An 18,804-nucleotide genomic window follows, 5' to 3' on the forward strand; every position below is an offset into this window, starting at 1 on the left:
GATCTTATTTAAAATACCGAATAAGTAATTGGGCTCAGCAATTGTGACAACTTTCTTTGAAGGATTTGTTCTTGGTCTAATTCATAATCTGTTCCTTTCTGTGATGTTTTGGTGGATCAGTGGATTGGTGTCTTGGAGCCACTAGAGTTTTGCGATCATCTTCAACTAGTTCACATTCAGACACACCCTTTCATGTCTTAGAAATGAGATTTTCTTTTAAACTGTTATTGGGAGTGAAGCCCATGTAAGGGCAGGTCCCTGTCATTGCCACTGGTGTGTGTTGAGCAGAGGGCTGGAAGGAGGGGCTGAATCAGGAGAATCTTATGCTGGCGAGGACCTTGCAGGCGAGGAGGTGGTCTTCATGCTGACTGATGAGACCACCCTGGGCAGTGGGAAGCCAGATCACTAGGAATGGCCAATTATTTAAGGCAGTCCTACTGGGTAAGTAACCCACCTCTGTCCTATGTGTCAGCTAGCCTTTGCCTTCTGGCTTCCTGTGTTCCTGACTCCATGTCCTGTTTGTTGCCTTCTCTTTACCAGAAATTCTAATGCCCATGTGACCTAGCCTACAAACTTGCACCTACTTCCCAGCAGATCTCTTGCTGGGTGGTTTTGTGGTTAGAGTTTCTGACACCACATTACCCTTCAGACACCACTAAACCAGTCTTAACACTCAGAGGAAAGGATGCAGACCTTTCTCTGACACTATGTGCTGACCAGGATGGGCATGAGCTTCTGCTTCAAGAGATGCATCTTGACAGTTTCAGTAGAACTACTACTTCTCTACCTGTTGTTTCTGTGGAGCGATCTGGGGAGAAGAGATGAATGATAATTGGTGCCTATATCTGGGTCTTACTTAATGACGCCTTCAGGCCAGGTCTATATTGGGAAGGGAACAATCTTGGTAGATAAGAAGTGAGACTTCTTGCCAGTATGACTGAGGACTGGCCTCTGTCTGTTGACAGCGAAGAGTGTTAACACATGGTCATGTGTGGAGTTCCAGGGTAATGGGGCTTTTGTGACGATGCAGTGATTTCATGCCCAGCCTTGCTTTCTCTTCTCCATTTTGTGTGCTCCTGTCCCTCTCTTTCCGGGAGAGGGAGCTAGGGGGTGGGTGGAGAGCTACTTTAATGGGGCTGATCAGACCTGCATCAGAACCACAGTGGCTCTCCTGTCCACTGAGGAGATGGCGACATACCTTACCCCCAGGGCCCCACCTCCAGCCAGGAAGATGAGCTTCTCTTTGCAATCCATGTTTTTCCTGTTTTCTGTGTAGTTGTCTAGTGGCTCATCAGTCTGAGGTTTTACCTTGCTTGTGAACATGCTTTCCCCCACAGCTGAGTGCTGTGACGATAATCCCCTAGAGGACTTGATGTGTGTGTCTCCTGGCCACTTAGGATGGCCTCTCACCACACCAGCAGATACTGTGGGGCTTTTGTGCAGAGGCTTTGTGCCTTCCTTGTCTATCTGCATACTGTGATCAGGGGCAGGTACCACACTGTAAAGACTTCCAGTGACCTGTCTTGGGCCCACCTGGGAGCCCTGTGAGGAGACCTGTGTGAAGAGTCCAGATGGTCTTCCTGAAAACCCAGCTCATGTAGGAGGCTGAAGGCAGTGCCATGTGTGGGCAGGGGAGTGTGTTGGGGCCACAGGGTCAGTGGAATCTCTATATGGGATCACAGAGGGGGCAGGACCAGCTCTCGAATCTCTGGAGACTCTGGGCTATAACTGGAGGAGTATAAAGGAGTTACAGCAGGCAGAGATTTGTTATTCTCCTAATATGCAAGAGTGGCTCTTTTAGTTCACTTCTTCAATTTAAGTTAAATCAGTATGATTGAAAAAAAAAAGTCAGTATGATTGATTTATAGACCTACTGGAAGTATCTCAACCAAAGAGATGACTGTATGCCTAATCTAAACATAGTAATAGATGCATCACCGTGATTGCTTTGTTTCCTCTTTTGTTTTTCGGAATCATTAAAGATACAATTGTGCCTGGCTTTCAAAATTATCATGGTGATACAAAATACTGTATCAGAAACACTAGCAGATCTTCATGCCCTTGGTTATTGTGTTACTGCACGGAAGTGATCATCTAAGAGGAAGACCTAGCTAGCAGTGGTTTGTCTCAACACCCCTGACCCAGCTCTAGGAGACATGAAGGCATCTAGGTACATTCTCTGATATTTGGATTTTCAAATCTCACAGGTGACTAATGTCTTCATTTGCAGAGAAGGAGAAAAATGAGCTCCTCTTGGATGTACCTCTTGGATGACTGGATCCAAATGTGGATGCTGCAGGCGAAGCAAGCTCTCCAGGGAAAGTCAGCCAGCTGTACTTGTTAGCTTTCTAGAGTCTGTCTGTTACTATGAGTGCAGTCCTTTTCAAAGCTATGTTCTACTTCCTAAAATACCTTTCCAATCTACTTCCTCTTGAGAGGAAAAGAGGCCTGTGGTGTCTGCCTTTCTGGAGAGTAGAGCCAGCGTGAGGAGGCATGTGGAGAGACCCAGGGAACAGGGACTGCCTGCCCAGAGGCCTTCATCCTCACAGTAAGGAGATGGACTGCCCAGGTGCAGAGTCCCAATAAATGTCTAGAGCTAGCAGCTTGGCCACAGGGGTCTGTCTCTTTAAACGAAAACTAACTCTGCAGATTTACCGAATCCGAATATTTGTTTCATGTTAAGTCTTGTTGCTTTTCAGACTGATACAAATAATTGGCACTATTCATGATGACTCTTACATACATGAGGTGAAACAACCTTATTATTTTTTACAATAGGTGTGATGAAATTCAAGAATGACACCATGCATAGTGTGTGAGGGAGCTGAGGATTTGAGTCACGTACTGACTGTGTGGTCTTGGGGAAGTTACTTGGCCTCTCTCTGTTCTTTGGGTTCTTCATCTGTAAAATTGGGGGTAACAAGATGTTGTGAAAATTAACAGAGGTGTTCTTTGTAATAAAGCACTTATCATAGTGTCTCGTAGATAGTAAGCACTCAGGAAATGTTCGCTATTATTATAGTTGAGGCAGAGTAGTATTGACAGAGAGAGATGTGGGTTGTCCCTCTAACTGTGTTACTGTGGGCATAGAAAGGAACCTCTCTGAGCCTCAGTTTATTCATCTGTAAATGGGGATTTTAGTTCTGCCTTTATGAAAGGGTAGTCACGAGAGCTACACCTGGTAGTGTTTGGGGAAAGCGCTTTAATGAAACACAAGCCCTTTGGAGTATAAGGCATGGCGTAGTTTTATATTTTATCTGGTGTTGCATATGGAACCTGCAGGTAAATCTCATGAGCTTCTTTTTTTTCCTAATGTAAATATTGTCACAGCCATACAAACCCTTCTTGGAATACTTGTTTTGAGTATGTGTCTTGAGGACCATCCTGAGATCACTTCAGTGGGTGACACAAGGGGAGCAGTCTGTGTAAGCTCCTTGCGATGAGTAATGCCAGGGTGGTTTTGTGGAGATCTAGGACTGTCCCCACGGGTGTGGCTGGGGTAAGGGGAGTGGGCAAACCGCAGGTTTAAATTTGAGGGAAGCCTGGTCACAGAGCCAGTTGTGCTGAGTGATGCAGTTTTGCTGAACAGTGATCCTGGACCACATCCTCAGGTTGAAGAGGGGCTCTGGGTGAAATAGGAGGTGACAGTGCCAATCTGCATCGTCAGTAGGAGAATTTATCAGTGTCCATGTTCTTGTCACGGTACATCTGAAATCAGGACAGAATGTCAGAGTTTAGGTTGATTTGGGTGAAAAGGAGGTAGAGAAACTGTAGCTTCTCTCTTAGGAACTAATGGTCAGATTTAAATTTAGGAGTAAGTGATTGTGTGTGTGTGTGTGTGTGTGTGAAATAAAGTGGGTCTGTCTTTAGAATTGCAAATTTTTAATTAATTACTTTTTTTTTTTTTTTTTTTTAGAGACAGAGCATGTGTGCAGTGTGGGGAGGGGCAGAGCGAGAGGGAGAGAGAATCTTAAGCAGGTTCCATGCCCAGCGTGGAGCCTGATGCAGGGCTCCATCTCACGACCCTGAGACCATGACCTGAGCTGAAATCAAGAGTTAGACACTTAACTGACTGAGCCACCCAGGCACCCCCAGAACTGCATTTTTTCCCTCTATTTTCATCTATTTGCCAGGAAGTGGCTGGCTGCTTCCAGTGAGGCTGGCATTTTAGGAGAGATTCTGAATGAGCATTGCCTAACTCACCATGACCTGAGCCTCTCCTTGGCAGTGGTTATTTGGCGCTTTTTGGGGGAAGGGGTGCTCCAGTGGACCTTTCTCATCCTTTCTGCTTTGAGATTGAGGTTGTCTTGAGAGGAGACATTTTAATCTTATGGCAGCACATTTTTAAAATCTTGTCTTGGGCAGCCCGGGTGGCTCAGCAGTTTAGCGCGGCCTTCAGCCCAGGGTGTGATCCTGGAGACCTGGGATCAAGTCCCATGTTGGGCTCCCTGCATGGAGCCTGCTTCTCCCTCTGCCTGTGTCTCTGCCTCTCTCTGTCTCTGTGTCTCTCATGGATAGATAAATAAAAATCTTGTCTTGAATATTTAACTGTGGATTAACATTGTTCTTTTCTGCTGCCCTAGCTCCTCCCATTTGTCCCTGCATCCCCAAGTATTCCACTTCCCAAGTTGCAAAACGGTTTCTGGCACATAATGGTTTTCTTGCTTATACCTTGATTAGGAAAAATGTCACATACAAGCCTAGTTGTCTTGTTTCTAGATATAATAATATGCTTTGTCCTTTGCCTTAATTGTGGCACGCTGGAGAGCTGAGCCACTGAGGTTTGCTTAGAGTCTGTGTGAGCCATCTTTCTGACAAACAGAGCATGCTTTGAGTGTATCTTTGTTAAGATCTTTCATTAATGTGACTTGATTTATTTTTGATTTGGAGCTATGACAGGTTTTCTTTTTCGTTGCTTCTCTAATTTGAGACTTGAAATAAAATTACTTTGTGCAGTAAATGATTTGCCATATATTTATCCCTTTCTTCTTCTCCTCTCATAGCAGTTGCTAGATAAAGTGGGAAATAGGATGCAGGGGAAGAATATGAATTAGTTTTTTTGGAAATGCTAAGTCTGATATGGGTTGTACAGCTAACTAGCCCGGGTGCAAATGATATTAAAGAAAGAGAAAACTTGATTTTTGTTATTTGACTGGATTAAGCAGTCTCACCAAAGGGCTGGTGTGTGTAGCTCTTTATGGTCAGCAATGGAACAATTCTAGTTTAGCGGCCAAGGAGGCATAGTCCCCATCCAGAACTGCTGGGTTTGAATCTGGCTCTGTCAATTCCAAGCTGTGTGCCTTGGAACAACAAGTTATTCAACCTCTCTATTTGCCCAACTATAAAATGGAAATAATACAGGCATGCACCTACCTTATAGGTGCGTACCCCCTTATATAGTAAATGAGATAATATGATATGTGTAAAGTGTACCGCATAGTACCTATCACCAACTAAGCACAATATAATTGTGGAAATCTATAAATACCCACTTAAAGCGTAAATATTCTGCTGGTTTGTGGGTGATAGCTTTCATGATTACTGTGGTAACATAGAATTTGCACTTTTGAAAGGGAATGATTTTTTTTTTTTTTTTTGGTATGAGTTATCTTGGACTATTAGCAAGCAGCTGTGGCTAATGTTAGTTATAAATTTCAGTTGAATTTTCTATAGTACAGTTAGCCCTAAAATTATAAAAAGGAAAATGAGTTGGTGAAAATGGGTTTATAAATTCAACTTTATCTCTCTACCTTGACAGAAAAGAAATAGAATGGAAAATAAAATTTTGTATTTTGTCTTAGGATTTCAGGCAAGTTAATGTTCAGAAAAGTGCTTCCAAATGTCATGGTATATAGAGTCATTACAAACCTACTCTCTAACATCTGAGTGGGGGTTTACCTGAGTCATCAAACTGGGTATTTCTTGAAATAAGTGAATGAAGGGAAAAGTTACAGTGGTTTATATAAAATTCATCTTGATGCAAACAGTTAAAAGCCATTTTAATTTATTTTAATTTAATTTTTAAGCCTATTTATCTTAAACATCTTAGGAAGAAAACCATCTTTGAAAAAGATGTGCTATGGTATAATGCCCACTTTTTGACTCTTCACAAATTTCTCATGTTTTGAATGGTCCATTTTGATGTCAGGTCAGTGATTCTTCAGGCTCTAGAAGATTAGTTGTCAAAAGTTGATGAGCTAAATTGGGCAGGTTAAATATAATGTTCTTCTTTGATCTAGATGGACTCAGAAGTTAATGTCTGGGCTCTCCAGGAATGAATTTGCAGGTGTGCTCACATGTTGGAGTGTAGTAAATGCTGGAGGTGGTGCTCAGGTATCCCAGGTAATATGTGATGCTCAACATTTGGCCTGTTCCTATGTTGAGCTAGAGAGACTTTTAGGTGGAGCTGGAGCATGGAGGAGCCCTCTTTCTTGCTGGCTCTGCCTCCCGCTCACAGGCAAGTCTGATTTCTGGATAAGTCCCTGAACTCACCCTCTGGTGAATATGAAAGTCTGTCCCTATGTACCCTCCCCCACCCTTCCCTCCATGACAACAGGGTGTGATTCACCACAGCTTGTGTTTAAGTGACATCATCTCCGCAGGTTTTGAGCTTCTCTCTGCCAAAGATGTAGATAAGAGACCCCTGTTTTGTCCAGGAGCCCCCACTCCCAGTTTAGGTCAGTTTTCTGCACTAGAAAGAAAGGCTTCTTTGGAACAGCCACGGCACTGGTTTATTCACTGTTGTATCTCAGAGTGTACATAGTGACTCACATGTGGCAGGTGCCCCAGAGGATTTGTGAATGAACTAATAGATGAATGAATTTATGTCTTTGAGGAGACCAAAGCTGGGCACACTTGGCCCAGCTGGGAGATGCAGGAGCAAGAAGTCAGGGTCCTGACTCATCCACCATGGCTGGGGATGGCCGGTTCCCCTTTCATGCCCTTGCTTCCTTGGCGGGGCAGCCGGCAACTTCTCTCAGCTGACCAGGCCACCCGTGGTAGGGCCTTGGCTGTCACACTGTGCTGCAGGCTTTTCTCCGTTTTAATTCCAGATTTTTGTTACCCATTCCTAATTTCCAACATATGTGTTCTTCACTTCCCTACCTCTTGGGTTAGTTGGGATATTTATTTGGCTTATTTATTTATTTTTTTAATTTAACTTCTTTCTGTGTCACTTTCCTTGCCTAGGAAATGACAGTAGTGGTGCCACCTGTCACATGGAGCTCTGGGGGGGGGGGGGGATGCAGGGAGTGACTGCATGGGAGCACTTAGGAAAGTGCCTGCGATAGTTCTGATCTCTGAGTCACCCACACTGTCCTCGTACACATTCACAGCTGCTCCTCCGGAGGCCCAGGCCACCAATCCTGTACTCTTGGCCTTGCCAGCCACCTCATTGCTTTCCTGATTTTGTTCAGCTTGCTGGGGGGACCCACCTCACAGCACCCATAGACATTTTCTAGCAACAGTTCACTGTATCCCTCACACTTAGTGCACTGATGGATAATGCATACCAATAAGTACCTGTTGATTGGAAGATGTTGAGGTTCTAGCCTAGTCCCCTCCTGGGGATTCCAGGTTCCACTGTGTAAGGCTGCTGTTGCATGGTGGTTCTGCAGCTTCCTGTCTATGATAGGGATCTAATGATCATTTATTATCCTGGCAATCAATGACAAGTCAGCTCACTGTGTTGGTCAATATAGGCTAGGTTGTCTTGTAGTCAGGAGCGACCCAAAATTTCAACAGCTAAAAATAATAACATCTGATTTCCCATTCAAGCTGTGTATGCAGTGTTGACTGGTGTGGGGGTTCTGCTCCTCACTGTCAGTCAGGGTCCCAGACCCATGAGAGTCCATCTGGAAACATGCTCCTATAGCAAGGCAGGGCAGGGGCCCTGAGAGGTACCCAATGGTTCCAAAAGCTTCCACCAGAAAGCACACACATCACTCCTACCTTCTAGTTCATTGGCCAAGGCAAATCTTACTCCACATCTAACTTTAGAGGGAGAAGCAAAACAGACTTACCGTGTATCTGGAAGGGGCCGCTAGAGTACTTGTGGCCAGAGAGTGATTTTTGCTGGTAAAGGAAGTATTGCCTAATTATTACTGTTGCTTTTCAAAAGAATTGTTCCATGCCACATCTCCATCCTCATTTAAAATAATTATTTTATTTAGTCAGGGGGAAAAGACATTAATCCCAGGGAGCTTAACAAATGGAGATTTCCTTCATCATGGTCTACCAAAGCTCTCAGGAACAATTAACTCATCCACTTTGAAGGAAATAACTATCTGTCTGAAAAGAAAATGTCCTAAGTAATTTAGAGGTGGGCCCCCAAGGGGAGTGATTTACATGAAAAGTCCCTCAGTTAACTTGATTATTTTATGGGGCTTTTGCTGAGACCTTTTGTGTGTTCGGAGTTTATATGGCCTTTAATCCTGACTCTTATGTAGGCTGTCATTGTGTGGATAAGCTCGTGCTTCAGTAATCATCGTAGAAGGCATAAATAAGCCACTGGGGGACTGGCCCCTCTGTGCTTAGCACTGAGCTAGGAGCTGGGGTTCTATGGTTATATGGTAGGGTGGCTAATAAACAAAATGATGGTGGTTTGAGAGAAAGAAAAGAAAAGGGAAGTGCTCCAGAGAATAAGGAAGAGAAATAGGGAGCAGGGAAGGGCCCCCTCCAGAAGATTCTAGAAAGCTGAGAAATCAGCTAGCCTGGGGTAAAGAGGAGGGCCAGGGATGGGAAACCATTATAGGTCATATGGCAGCAGAAGCTGGAGACTTGGAGAACTTTGTGGGTTAATTCAGGGAGTCAGAATTTTAAGCTTAGTTAGAAAGCATTGAAGCAGAGGAATGAGGTGATCAGATTTGGATTTTATTTTATTTTATTTTATTTTTTTTACTATTACAAAAGCTTATTTAACAAAAGAGTTCAAAATGAAAATGTGCACAACCTGATTTTTATACCCTAGCAAAACAGGTGCTGTGGAGGGGGACGTGCAGAAACAGTTGATACTGCTTGTGAACACAACCATTGTTTATGCTCGAGCCAAGGCTTCTATGATAGCGGTACTGCTTCCTCCCATTACCATCATTCCCACATTGTTCTGCTGCCTACTGGTTGCCATACCCACGCGTTCATCCATCAAAAGATTCATAAAGGGACCAGATCCCTTCAGCATTCCTTGGCCGTGTCTGCCACAATTTAATTGTGACCATAACTTGTTGCCCATAAATTCTTTCATCTCAGTAGAGTAGTTTTGCTTAAAGTGTCTGCTTGGCGAGCTCAAAGATGCCTCAAAACAAAATGCCTTGAATTTTAAAATTTAACTTATGCTTGATTTGTTCATTATTTTTTACATGCCTTTCTTCATGGTATGATTTACATTTCCACAACTAATTACTCTTTGCAGTATTTCTGTCTTAAACTTCAAGTTATATTTTACACTGAATAACCACATTTAAATCTGATCATCTCCAGTGTTTTTTCACTCACACAGACAACTTAGCAATGTGAGAAAACTAAAGTAGAATATTATACTCTAACGCAGATTCAGTTACAGGGGGGAGAGAGAGAGAGAAAGAGAGAGAGAGAGAGAGAGAGAGATCTGTTTATTATGGGGGCTTATTTGTTTCATTAGGTGATTGCTACAATTTGTTGTCAGAATTTAACTTTGTATGTATGGACTTAAAGCATTAAGGGTTCCTAATTTAGAACAGATTAATCAACTTTTGGTTTTGTTGGTTTTATGGTGAGATAATCTATTTATTCAAATTTGGTAATAGCTTATCAGATGGTCAGACAAATGTGTATACAGCACCTTCTGAAACCTGTAAATTTTGTTCCTGAATGATTGAAGGCAGATTAGAATTTTGAAACGGCCTGTGTGGCTGCTGTGTGGGGAATGGGAAGCTGAGCTGGCAGTACCAAAGGTCAAGAGAGTTAGGAGGTGGGAGGGGGTCATGTGGTCTGGACCAAGGTGTTTGCGATGGGGATGGGGTGAGGTGGGCCATGCAGTGCTCTTTGGAGGTAGGATTGACAGGACCTGCCAGCGGATGGGTGTGATGTCTAGCAGGGAGGCAACAGTGGTCCTTTGCTGGGGGCATGCTGTCCTGGTGAGCAGTGTAACCGAGAGACAAGAATGGAGATCAGAAGCTTGACTGGTGGTGAACAGAGCAAAGGGAGCCACCTCCTTACAGGATATTTTAATTACCCTTTGTTCGCTCACAAAATTCCCACTTCTTTGAGTTAGTTTTTCTGGATATAACTGAAATCAATCCTTGAGGGCCTGTGCAATCCGTTTCCCCCAAAAGTGCCAGATGAAGAGCGATACATTTAAAGTGTTTTGCATTCACTCCCTATTGCCCTATATTTCTTTCTGTTGACACAGTGCCCACTCAGATAGTGGTCATAATGTGATAGAGAAGATTTGCTGTGTTCTTTGATGACTTAATTGACATCCTCATCCCGTTTTTCATGGTCATGGTTATTGGATTTGAGGGGGGACTCTGGTCTCTTGATTGGATAAGGAAGATACCTGAGTGTCCCTGATTAAATTTGGCACCAGTTTGAGTCTTCTCATGGAGGATTAGGAAAATACCCAAGTCTCATCTGCAATATATTACCAAACCATCTTGTATGTCAGAGGGCTTTTCTGGTGGTGGCTAAGCTCATCAGGTTGATATTGATTGTTTTAGCTTCTCTTTCAGTGGGAACATTTTCTGACTTCACATTCTGGGCCCCTCCTATTTGGAACCCTTAATACCTTTCTTCAGACCAATATTGAATACTTTATTTTCCCCACATACCTCTGGAAAGAGTTTGAAAGCCACAGACACCTTTACATCAGCAACAAAAGCTTGGAATCTTAATTCTGGCTGGTTCTCTACTGAATCTTACAGTGCCCACCCCATCTCCGCACCGGCCCCCTACCCCTGCCCCGGTTCATCCTAGTTCATTGAATTGAATCACAGAGATCTGTTCTGGATTCCAGTCCCCTACTTCCTCCCCTCCTACCAGAACACCTCCAGGAAGCCACAGGAAGGTGAAGGCCAAGAAGGTCACTGTTTGTTTTTTAAGATTTTATTTATTTATTCATGAGAGACACAGAGAGAGAGAGAGGCAGAGACACAGGCAGAGACACAGGCAGGGATCCTGATGTGGGACTCGATCCCGGGACTCCAGGATCATGCCCTGGGCCGAAGGCAGGCACCAAACCGCTGAGCCACCCAGGGATCCCCAGGGTCACTGTTTAGCAGGGCTCTTAGCTGAATCTTAGTTACCCATTTTGCTTTCAGGTTAAAGAGGGAAGAAAGATAGTTTGGTTCAAACCACCTTTAGGTCAAGCTGCCTGACCCAGGACAAATCCTATAACCTCCCAAAGTCTTCATGTCCTCATTTGTAATAATAACACCTGCTACAAGCGTCGAGATGAGAAATAATTAAACTCTCGATTGTAAGAGTTATTGGCACAGTGCCTGCTACAGTGGTAGTAATATGAACTATTATTATTTTGAAAAGGAGAGGACCATCTTACCCAATTTGGTACTTCTTGACGAGACCTAGGATCATACTTGGTGATAATTTGTGTTTTATACAGTTTTCTTAAAATAAACACATTGGCTCTAAGTCACTCGTTCATAGCTGATTCGTGGTTCAAGACTTTGTCTTTTTTATTATTAATCAATAGACATAATAGTTGCTGCTCTGGGACTGATTTACTGATTCTTAGAGGGTGTAGATCAGGTGGTTACTAAGCAGTCATCTGGACAGAGGCCAGGAGCCCTGAACAGCTGCATAATAAAACCTATATTTTGAGCTCTGTAGACAAAGGCATTGCTCAGGTATGATAAGGAATTTGGACAAAGACTGATCTGTTTTCTGGCCAGGGCCAGCTGTTGGCTTCCTCAGACTTATTGTAGCTCTCGTTTGTGAAGCATTTACTAGAGGGTGGACACTGTGTTAGGCAAAGGACACACTGTTTAATCCTTGGGACAGCCCAGCAAGGAAAGTCCTATTGTTATTTATTCCCATTTTAGGGATGAGGACATAGAGGTGCAGAGAGCTTCAGGTCACACAGCTTGTGATTGGCAGAGCTGGGGCCACACCCCTGGTGTGTTTGGCTTAAAGTCTGTTTCCCATTGAGAAAATAGGGACGATTGGAGGCTCCACACACATTGCTCACCTCCTGGTGCTGTAGATGAGCTGCCTGCAGCCCAGGAAAGGCACCTTCACTTCTGCAGTGGACTCCGCCCTTCTTGCCTACTCAGGGATAGTGTTCTGGTAATTTCTCCTCACTTTCCTGCATCTGTCACTCCCTGCAAAGCATAAACATGCCATTATTTTTTCATCCTTAAAAAAAAACGAAGAAAATTCTTTCTTGACTGCACTTCCTCCAGTGAGCAACCCTTCTCTTTTCTTCAAAACACCTTGAGAACGTTTTTGACACAGCAGCCCCCCTCTTTTGCAAGGGGTACATTCCAAGACCTGTCGTGGCTGCCTGCAGTTGTGCACAATACCAAGCCCTGCACATACAGTCTTTTTCCACTATGCATACCTACTTGTGGTAAAGTTTGATTCATACGTTAGGCATGATAAAGGTTCGCAACAAGAACTAATAATGAGACAGAACAGTTACAACAATATACTGTGATAAAAGTTCTGTGGAGGTGGTCTCTCTGTCTCTCTCTTTCTCACCATATCTTATTGCACTGCACTCACCCTGCTTCTGGTGATGTGTGAATTGATATGATGCCTGCGTGATGAGATGAGGGGAGGCGAGTGACGTAGATGTTGTGACATAGTGTTAGGCTGCTCTTAACTTTCTGCTGCTTGGTCAGAAGGAGGGTCATCTGCTTCTAGACTGCAGGTGACCACAGGTTTTTGAAACTGTAGATGGTAGGTGGGATGACTGCATTCTTAAACACCAAACCCAGTCCCAGTCTCCCATTATATCTTGAACTGACTCTGGTTTCCATCCCAGCACTGCTCCGAAGCTGCTTTGTTAGGTAACCATGACTTCCATGTTGTTCAATCCAATGCCCTAGGCTTGGTCCTTGTCTTACTTTCAGGGTTTGGTGCGGTGGATCTATCTCATTCCCTCCTCCTTAAGGCAAGTTCTTCTTCTGGCTTTCCAGCCACCAAACTTTTTCCAGGCCCTTTGCTGGTTCTCACACTTTTAAATTTACCCAGAGGTAGCCTCAGGGATTAGCCCTCCGACCCCTATGTACATTGCACCCTGATTATAATAGCCAAGATATGGCAACAACCTGTGTCCATTGGTAGTTGAATGGATGAAGAAGATGTGGTATTTATACGGAATATTACTCAACCACAAAAAGAATGAAATTTTGCCATTTGCCATGGACCCAGAGAGTATTATGCTAAGTGAAATAAGTCAGAGAAAGACAAATACCCTGGGATTTCATTTATATGTAGAATCTGAAAAACACAATAAATGGATAATAATGAAACAAAAGAGACTCATAGATACAGAGAACAGTGCAGTGGTTGCTAGAGCAAGGTAGGGATAGGGAGGGGGGATATGGGTAAAATAGGTAAAGGGGAGCAAAAGGTACAAACTTCCAGTTATAAAATATATAAATAACATGCAGGGATACAATGTATAGCATATAGGAATATAGTTAGTAATATGTGGCAACTTTGTATGGTGACAGATGGTAGCAACATTTACCATGGTGATCACTTTGTAATGTATATAAATGTTGAGTCACCGTGTTGTACACCTGAAACTAATACAATATTGTATGTCAAGTTGACTACAGTTCAATAAAAAATATAAATTAAAAAAATTACTTGGTGGTAGATATTTGCTATTCTTTGGCAAGTGAAGAGGAAAGTCTACTCATTTAAGTACTAATACACATTGAATATAATTATTGACAAGAAATTTAAAGGTGAGACAGCCATTTCATAAATATAATAATTGATCCAAGAGGCTGTCTGTCTCGTCTCTCGATCGATGAAGGCAAGAGTTATAAAAAGAATATGTGTCTACTTTCCCTCTGCATTTTCTTTACTTATACACCTAGAGCAGTTGCTATTTATAGCCTGTCTTACATAAACCTACATGACCACTTTATCTCCAATTCTAGGTCAATTTCAAGAGGAAATTAAGTATTCATGCATTTATATGAGTTCCTCTTATTCTTAACCTCAGTATTATAGAAAATGTGTCTAAAGGTAGTTCTAGGCCTAAGTATTTTATTTTGGTGAGAACTTCAGTTTATTCACTCAATAAAAATTCACTGCACATGCATGTGGGCTGGATACACATAAGGCTTACAAAATAAACAGAACATGGTCCCTGCCCTCAAGGAGCTTTTCGTTTGCTAGCAGAGACAACAGATACACACCTTGATGGGTTATACTGGGCTAGTGATCATGATGAAATTTAATGTGCTAATGACTGCAGAGCTGTGGGAGGCCAGAGGACAGGAGATCCAGGTACTAATGCAGTATCAGGTCATGGGCAGTGGTCATCCCAAATGACCTTCAGCCCATCCCCTGTTGTGCACTGGATACTGAGGATAGAAGGCTTGAGATCCTTCAGCCTAGGCCCTGTCTGGGCTGCAGGACCTGTCTCTGTGAGTAGAGAAATGAGATTCTCCTGTTGTATGGTATGGAGGCTGAGGACTGTAGTCGTGGTAGACATTCACTTTCTAAATAAGAGTACCACCAAAGCCTTCAGAAGGGAATCATCACAATATATTGTTATCATGGCTGCTGAACTACTAACTGGGCTGCTTGGAACAGCCTAGAGGTTGGCAAAGATTTATGGTCATTTGGGGTAACAGGGCAGTCATAAATCGTCAACCCTGCTTGCCTTTATAACAATCGAATTAGCTTGCTAGTGCAATGAGCCATTGGGGCTCAGAATAAATCATGCAGTCGGTCACTCAACGGACAATTATGGAATGCCCACTAGGTGTGAGCCATTCTGTTTTCCTCTCTCATTTATGTCAAAAGTTAGCAGGGGAGCCGGGCATCAGATTCTTGAGTCTTAATTTCTGTTCCAAGGATTCTTTTGTTTTTTATTTTTATTTTTTTGTTTGAGTATGTCATCTTTAATCCAAATTGTTCCCTGCCCGGAAAAAATTAAATAAGATTTTGGGACATACTTGACCACGTAACACCTCTTTCTGGGAATAAAAATGTAGATTGGTATAAGGCATTTGCACCTTTGTTATTGGCCACCGTTTTTTTCCTTTAAAAAATAGATCTGTAGTTCAATCAGTTGGCTTGTAGAAATTAAAAATAAAGCATGGCATCCCTTTCTGTGCATCTGCCGTTACTTGTGTTCTAAAATGAGTGTCTATTCCAGTAGCAAAAGTGACAGATGTAGATGAGGTAACAATTTGCCGTCTTCCTAGCTGAAGCTTACTTTGAGATTGAATCAGAATACCAGAATCGGCGTTTTTGGAGTTATATTTTCTGCTACTTGCCTGAAATCAAAGGTGAAACTCTGTCTTAATCAGGGCTGAGAGCATCTTGGAAGACAATGAGAATTTCTAGGCACAAGGAAGGTCTGGATGCTCTCTTTTTTTTCCTCCCTGCCCCCATAAACATAACCTCCCACCCACCACAATCTGAGGCTCGAACACCTGCCACTGGCTTCACCTGCTTCACCCTTTTAGTTCCCGGGTACATAACCTTGGGGGGGGGGGGGGGGGGGGGGCTCAAATCTCACTCCAGTGTTTGCAAGGATTACCTCCTGGACTTGCTTTCCTCAGATCTCAGAGAGGGAAAGGATAGGGGGTATTTTGCAGGGGGTGGAAAAAGTCAGGAGAGCCATAGGCTCAGTTCTGGCCTGTTGAATTCAAGCAGGACTTGCTACAGATCCAATTCAATTAGCAATAACTGCGCCTCGGATAAACCTCATTGGCTATGATACTGCCACTGCGCAAAGCTTACAGATCCAATTCAGGTGAAGACTGACCTTCTAGCTCCTGGTGTTTATCTAGGAAGTGATGCCGTGTGCCTCCTTGCATTGGCGGTCACTCCCAGGAGATCCACACCAGTGGATCTCTGGCTCCAGAGGGCACTTGGCTGGTGTGTAGAAGGCAGTAAGTGTTTGAATTGTATTGAGTGTTGGCTGCTTGCCTGGAATCTGGGAGATTAGGGAGATGGATGCAGGTGGCCCTAGAGTTAAAGGATTGTTTTATAGGATTGGCAAATTGCTGATTTCCAGACTGTTATGGGATGTCTGGTGGTGGGTATCCAAGTAGTTGAAGCATTGCTTTCCAGTGTAGAAACAATCTGGTTATGACATCTGTCTCCCTGTTGCTACAGGCTAGGAGGAGGAGGACTGGCTCTCGGGTTTTGCATGTGCTCTGGCTACAGGATGCCAGAAACCCGCCCTCTGCAGGGAGAGGAGGGCTGCTCCTTGGTGAGAGGTGTGTGAAGGGCTCGGTCCTGTGCCAGAACTTTGTTTCTCCTCCTTGCTTCTGTGAGACCTCGTCTCATCCTGTGTGTAAGACCTGGGCAATTACAAGCGCAGAGAAAGATGGGTCTTTTGAGTCCTTTTCAAAATGGAGGCCCCAGCAGGAGCCAAGGAGCACTCAGGTGAGCCCAGCAGTGCCATCTGTTCACAGAGGGTCTAGGAGAAGCAGAGATGAGCAGTGATTGAGCAACAGTGGCCTGGGGGCAGGGATCCATCCTCTTGTGGCTCTGACTTAGGATGAGACAGCCGGTTCTCACTTGTGTGACTGAGCTGTGCTTCCACAGCCGGGCAGGGTTCCACCATTTGCCTCTGTCTTGCTCCCCGAACTGTGAGGGGGGGGCGGTCAAATGTCTTGTTGATGCTGGAACCCTCAGCACCCAGCCCATAATGTAGAATGAAGGTTCTAAATGAGGAGTAGAAATCAGTGACCATATGTGAGGAATAGTGACTCCTCCTTCCTGTTTTCACTTGCTGTCACGGAATGTCTTCCCTTTCTGCAAGACACTCAGAACCTTCCGAAGCAGTGGTTTGCAAACTTATTGGTTTGTGCATCCTCTGTGGCTCTTGTCACTTGTGTACACTCGGAGTTCCTCCTCCCACGTTGGGGTCCAGTGGCTCTGGGGCTGCCCAGGGATCTGCATGTTCACTGGGCTGCACAGGGACTCCTGAGGCAGGTGTTCTGTGAGTCATGGCTTGAGAAAGAAAACTTCCTGCTTCTAGCTGCAGAGTGCTTTGGAAGTAGGCCCTTCAAGTGGGGAGTCAACAGTCGAAGAAGGAACTCTGACTCATTCCTGCTGCTTTGATCACACACCTAGAATTTTCCACACCTTTGATTTCTTTTGTGCTACCCCATTGAGTCCCGTGGGGGACACTTTAACATTCTCTTCAGGTACACCCAGAGTATTCAGTGTCATGGTTGAAGCCAGTTGACATTTAAAAAATTGAGTCCTTTTATAGGAGAGCAGTAACAAAAAAAAAAAAAAAATTACTAGACCTACAATTAAAAATCAGTTAAGTTTCCAAAGTACCAGATCTTAAATAAACTCTCTTTTAGCCTCAGGAGACTGGCAATATATCACAGCCATTTCTCAAGATGTCAGGATCCTAATTACTTGCTTCTGTGGAGCAATTGGCCTTTTTTCCCTCTACTATAATCTTGAATCCTTCCTGCCCAAGACTTAAGGTTTATCCTTGGCGCCCCAGGGTAGATCTGTCCGGTTCCTGTTTCCAGTCTTGGGAGCACTCCTTTCCCACTGTGGACTAGCAGGTAGTGTAGACTAGTACAGACACTGGTCCTTTGCCCAGACCCTGGTGGCCTGTCCCTTTGGATCATATCTGCAGGTGTGGATATGGGCTTCTCTGGGACAGGCGCAGAGAACAACAGTATTTACATAAACCGTCTCCACCATGTTTGTAACAGGTGAGGCTCAGGCCTCCATCTGGGGTTTAGCATGTCCTCTGCAAATGGATAGTCATTCCCAAACTGGCCCTAAAACCCTGAGTCCATTCATGTGTATTTCACAAAGGGCGTGTTCCATGGAAACTTGGAATCACCTCCTGGATTCCAGGTTGGTGAGTGCCTTGGCTATTTCTGATGGGCTGGGGTGCTGGAAGCCTTGACTGTGTAGCAGTGTCTCGAGGACTCTCTGGCTACCGCCCAGCACCACTGAAAGGCCTCTGCCATTATCTTGCTACTCCCAAAGTCACTGAAATCAGCAGGGACAAATCTTTTGCTCAGCACTGCTACATTCTGAAAGGCATGGCACATGTGTTGGCACAAGGCTGTACATATTGGGGTCAGGTTGTCTGAGTTTGAAACAAAGCCCTCAGCCCCCAAGTCAAGATACTCACACATTTCTGTGAAATAGTGGTGAGGATAATACCTAACTCAGTGAATTGTTCATTCCTGAATTCAAAGAATGATTATCAAAGGTTTACTGGGCACTGTGCAAAGGCACTGCCCTATGGACTTACAGATTAGGGACAGACACCAACAAATGTAAATTTTTACCTGTGTGGTACATGCAACAGAGAAGCACGTGGTATTAGGCATACAGTTTCAGGGGTTGGGAGGTTGACCTTGAACAAGTGAGACCAAGGATTTTTTCCCTTAGAAAGTGATGCTGACTTCAGATAATAAGAGCATGCCACACATGCATGTGCAAAGGCTCTATGGAGGCCTACATGGGTAGCATGTTGAGAGATTGGGGACGGGTCAGGGGGTGCTGGCGTCCAGCACAGCTCATAGGCCGTGCTAGAAATTTTGGTTTTTAAGACTGATAGGAAATCACTGAAAGGTTCTCAGCAGGTTTTCAGTGTTCTTAAATTTGCTACCCTGGCTACTC

The 18,804-nt window shown here is 44.0% G+C and overlaps 2 protein-coding genes and 1 pseudogene across 2 annotated transcripts in view; 1 reads left to right on the forward strand and 2 right to left on the reverse strand.

Moving 5' to 3' along the window:
• Positions 1–18,804, forward strand: part of PPP1R14C (protein phosphatase 1 regulatory inhibitor subunit 14C) — an 85,883-nt gene that overhangs the window by 26,037 nt on the left and 41,042 nt on the right. The window lies entirely within an intron of this gene.
• Positions 8,699–9,241, reverse strand: LOC121485341 (small nuclear ribonucleoprotein G-like). Its single transcript, XM_041745554.1, has one exon. It carries the CDS (start codon positions 9,239–9,241, stop codon positions 9,035–9,037), a length of 207 nt encoding a protein of 68 aa, XP_041601488.1. The 3' UTR covers positions 8,699–9,034.
• LOC121486057 lies at positions 15,704–15,927 on the reverse strand (annotated as a pseudogene).

This window comes from Vulpes lagopus, chromosome 2 (genome assembly GCF_018345385.1).
Source record: "Vulpes lagopus strain Blue_001 chromosome 2, ASM1834538v1, whole genome shotgun sequence".
NCBI classification, from domain to species: Eukaryota; Metazoa; Chordata; class Mammalia; order Carnivora; family Canidae; genus Vulpes; species Vulpes lagopus.